The sequence below is a fragment of the Symphodus melops genome, assembly GCF_947650265.1.
Source record: "Symphodus melops genome assembly, chromosome: 11".
NCBI lineage: Eukaryota > Metazoa > Chordata > Actinopteri > Labriformes > Labridae > Symphodus > Symphodus melops.
The window spans coordinates 13552879-13557721 of NC_136701.1; the positions used below are offsets into that span (position 1 = coordinate 13552879).

Here is a 4843-nt window from a genome sequence, read left to right on the forward strand (position 1 = left end):
GCCCCGCCGGGACAAGCCGGTGACTCTATGGTTACACACAGCAGGTGTAGCCTATTTGCTTTCAGGGAAGGGGAAAACACGTTATAATTGAAAAAATAAATAAATAAAGACTTTTACATGAAAATTACTACAAATGACATACTATATATAATATGTCATGGTTTAACACAGTTTAGGGCTGAAGAAGGGGAAAAAATGTTAGGGGTTCATACGAACATTGTTAATGATTACACTTTAAAACAGTAGGACATTCATAAATATATGAAAAATAAAAAAAATCCTAGCCTTATAAAAATAGTGAGAAGAAAATTATCATTTGCATCAGCTCGGCTACAAATTGTTATCTTATTGGCTTGAACATAATACATTAGGCTAAACGTATATTTCAAAGAAGACATGGTTTTGCATTCTGAAGGCCTATGAAAAAAAAAATGCGTATACTTTTACATTTATAATATTCCAAATCACGACCTATTCATACTTTTGCTCATATGATGTGAGTATCACTAAAATAAAATAAAATAAAATAAAACAATAATGGTAAAAAAAAAAATAAAAAAAAAAGACTAGCCTATCCTTTGTTAATGACATACACCTTTTTACACCCTCCTAGCAAATCTCTCCCATGTTTTGGGAGTGGTCTTCTTTGCTTCGTATGCTTCATTGATTTGTAATGGAACTACTGCCATCTTGTGTCAAATCACAGTAGAATCGATTTTCAGAAAATACTGAACTCGTTGGAAAAACAGGCTTCATGTAAAATAAAATTAATAAAAGTAACATAAACCAGTGGTTACTTATTGATAACCTATGTAACAACAATTTATTTATGTGTAGATGTTTATTTGTTTAGGTTTCCTCCTTAAAGGCTTTACTACCAAATTGTCATTGGAATCTTTTGTCAGTCATAGCCTATATGTTAAACATGTTTTTTTTTTAATGACATCCAGAACTCAGTGTGTTTTTTCAAATGAAAATGGCATGATTGAGAGCCTACTATGTATTTTATCTCTGAAAACAAGGGTCATTGCTAAAAGGACTTGTGCTTGTCTTGAGCTTTTCTATTCTTCTAAAGCACTTTAACACTGCACACACTATAAAGTAGAGGCTGCTGTGTGACATGGCCATATCAGCTTATCCCATTTATACACATTTATATGCTGCCAAAGAATCAGCGGGAGAAATTTGAGGTTCAGTCTTGCCCAATGACACATTGGATTTGATGCTGCAGGAGCTGGGGATCGAACCCTCGACATTCTGGTTGAAATACAACTGACTCTTGGTAACCACTGATCCACAACCAGCAATAGAAATAGATATATCAATCAATTTGACTACTTCATAATTAATGTACTGTAAGTTTAAAATATTTGAGAATATAGTGGATTAAAGCAGTACTGTGCACATTTTAATGGTTTATCACTTCACTAAATGTATTTGGGATTGTTTGGCTTCACTGTAAACTTAATTGTGAATCTTTACAAATGCTTCTAACAATGTTCCTTAAAGTCTTGTTATTTCATTAATAAGCATAACTGAAATTAAAAGAAAACAGCAAATCAATGACCACCAAACATTTTCTCTCAATTCACAAAACTTTATTTCTTTAGGAAAAAATAATTTCATCCATTTCTCAGCACTTCATTTAAAAGCAGTTGTTTTTCAGAGAGAGGACAGCACTGCCTCTTCTGAAGCAAGGGGAGAGGTGGGGTGTTAGCCAAGAAGCTAAGTGAGACTAAGTGAGGCTATGCAGAGCCAGGCTTTAGTTACAGTAGTTCTGCAGGTCGAAGAGGTTGCAGGGTCTGTGGCAGCACTGCTCCACAATGCCCCTCTTAACCATCACCTCCATCTGGTCCTTGAAGGGCAGGTCCTTAAAGGCGTACTCCGCCACCTCGTTCTCGCCGCCCACTGTTGCCGCTTCATTTGCACTCTGAGGGAGGAAACCTGCCGTGACAAACAAACAGACGTTTGTAATGGAACCTATCACTAACCCCATTCAAACTGTGCCTCATTTCCACCCCGGTGATGTCTCTCCTTCAATATGAATACCTTGTGTAATGGTGGGATGAAGTGATTACCACCTCTGTACCATTATCGGAGATAGTAACAGAGGCGTTACAGGAGCAAGACGGGATTGGCTGAGCAGCGGGGAAGAATAGCGCTGTGTGTGTGCATGTTTCATTACATGCTGTGCGTTCTCTATGCTGAAATGTGACTACCAATATTATGGTGCAGTGGAATCAATATGAAAGTACAAAGACTGACAGCAGAGCTTTGTTGCAGCACTGTTATAAAATCGCACTCTGAAAATGGCAACTGACTGAGGACTGGGGATTGTGCTACCATATCATGTTCCCCTTGCACTGAGGCTGACAACTTTCTGCCATACGATGTTTTAAAACAGTTACTGTAACAGTTACAGTTACAGCACTCTGCAGCTGCAGAGCAAGATATTGAAATTGAGGATGCACCACCGTAGAAAAACACCAAAAGCTGGCACGTGCAAAAGAGAAACAGCACATAGGAAAAAACAAATGTGTGAAATTTTGTCTGCATTTTTCATAAATAAAACATGGAGATACCCAATATGGGATGCTTAGGACTTCTAATTTTGTTTGTGCTATATTAAAACTGATTATTTTGTTATTTATCTGATCTGCTATTCTAAGTATAGTAACAGAGTAACAAGGGGTAGACATAGGTAATGTATAATGTCTGAGCCAGCAGGATAGAACGATGCTGTGTGCTAAGCTCTCAAATGTTATGTCCAGGCAGCAACTTCTGGTGTTAAAAAATTAGGCCAATGCAGAAGTGCAAAAGCCGCAGTTCCTCAAGTGTCCACTTGAGCCTGACTCCAGAAGCTTGTTCACCCTGTTGCAGAACAGCAACGTATAAAGGCCATAACAAAAAGCATCCAGCTGTTTTGCTGCACATAGAGTTTACAGCTGATTTCCTGTACTTGTTCCTTGTTTTGAGCAGTGAATAAAATAAACATTGTCTTGGTTGTTTGTCATTGCGCAGCTGTTTCATAGATAAAGCTGGTTTTGTGGTACTAATGTGCACTTAATGGAATATTACACAACTAGACCTTAAAATAAACACAGACTTTGACTTTCTACTTATCATGTTTAACTTTGCACTACCTGCATACAGACGCTGCTGTGTCAGAAAAACAAATATGTAGTTGCATAATTTAGGTCTCCTTCAAATTGCTCTATAGGTCTGATTTTTTAATAGATTAACAAACAAACTTTTTTTTCATTTTATTTAAACTTTTGTTAAGGGTTTCACATAAACATACAGTATGTTGCTGATCTATCTATAAAAAAGTCCTCCACCAAAAATATATCTTTTTTAAATAGTTATACTATTTAAAAAACATATAAAAATAAATACATAGTTTTTTGGTTTTTTTTGCTTTTTGGTCTCATTTAGGCCGAGCATCTCACCCCTCAGAGTGTCAGCGGCTCTCTTGGGGTTGTAGAAGAAGCCTCGCTCCCCACAGACCAGGTAAAGGGCATCGACCAGGTGAGAACCGCACAGGTGCTGAGCGGGGGGGACGGCCTGAGTGGCCGGCCACGATACAGCCAGTAAGACCAGCAGAAACACGGACTGGAGACCCAGAGCTGCCATAGTGGAGGAGAGCTAAAAAAATAAAAAACATGAACAGTGACTGATACATGATGCGATAAGATCATTTACAATGAGATGCAATAAGAGAGGGTATGAAATGATGATATGATACAATAAAATAAAAGAACAATACAATATCATACGATCTAATATGATGAGCATATTAGATGTCTCATATTCGAGATGATTATTGTCCACTCATAGGAATATTTGTCTTGGACTTAAGTGCTAAATACATTTAGCTGCCTCTATAGTCCTCCCATTCAGCCTGTTATAAAAAATAAAATTAAAAAATCTTTAAAACAAAAACTTATACTGCAACTAAAATAAATGCAGAAACTTCAGTAAAATATAGTTCTTTTACAGTGTAGTAAAGAAGTAAGACAAAATGCAATAATAAGAATATTGTTTTCTGATATCAAAACTATTAGAGGAGAAAGAAAAGTATAAGAAAATGCAGAAGTGGAGAGCAACTCACCAGTAGAATCAGGTGGAGCTGTAATCAGGAAAGAGGTGAGGAGTTGGGTAAAGTGCAAGAAAGTAGTCCGAGCAGCAGACAGAATTTAAGAAAGATTAGGATGAGGGAGAGTAAGAGTAAATCACGTGGAGAGTCAGGGGAGATGACAGCCCCTGAATTGGAGTTTAGAAAAGAAGGACATGGAAAGTAGGAGGGCAGGTCGGCTCTAGATCTGTAAGACCCTTGGTCTACTCCTTACAGAGGAGTAGACCAAGGGAAGGCAAGAGAGACTCACCTGGACCGTTGCAGGAGAAAGTGATCCTGTGATGAAGAGGTGATGCAAGGCTTGCTGAGAGCTGGAGGGTTTGAGGCCGAATATCTGTTCTCCTCTTTATTTATACTCTACCAGCAACACCTGGAACTGCTACTGCTGTGTGTGTGTGTGTGTGTGTGTGTGTGTGTGTGTACGTGTGTGTGAGTTTAGATTTACTTCTGATTGACTGCTCACATCACTTAGTAAAATAAACAGGGCTAATGAGCCGACATGATCTTATCACCTCTGATAGACAAATATTGATTATTAGTCAGCCAGCTGAGCTCAGCAACTCGCCAGAGAACACAGATTTATTTGAATAAAGTAGGGAAGAAAGTTGTAGTTTTTTGTTCAGTATATTTCTGGTCATGAAATATAATCTGAGACTGGAGCTGTGCAGTAATTTTCAGCTCATTATCAATCTCATACCTGAGCTGGTT

At 37.9% G+C, this 4843-nt stretch overlaps 1 protein-coding gene across 1 annotated transcript; it reads right to left on the bottom strand.

Moving 5' to 3' along the window:
* Positions 1–1576: 1576 nt before the first annotated feature.
* ins (preproinsulin) lies at positions 1577–4529 on the bottom strand. Its single transcript, XM_079355923.1, has 3 exons — positions 4386–4529; positions 3450–3645; positions 1577–1944 (listed from the first exon to the last, which is right to left on the bottom strand). The coding sequence occupies exons 2-3, from the start codon at positions 3631–3633 to the stop codon at positions 1763–1765; spliced, it is 366 nt and encodes a 121-aa protein (XP_079212049.1). The 5' UTR covers positions 3634–3645; positions 4386–4529; the 3' UTR covers positions 1577–1762.
* Between the last annotated feature and the right edge of the window lie 314 nt (positions 4530–4843).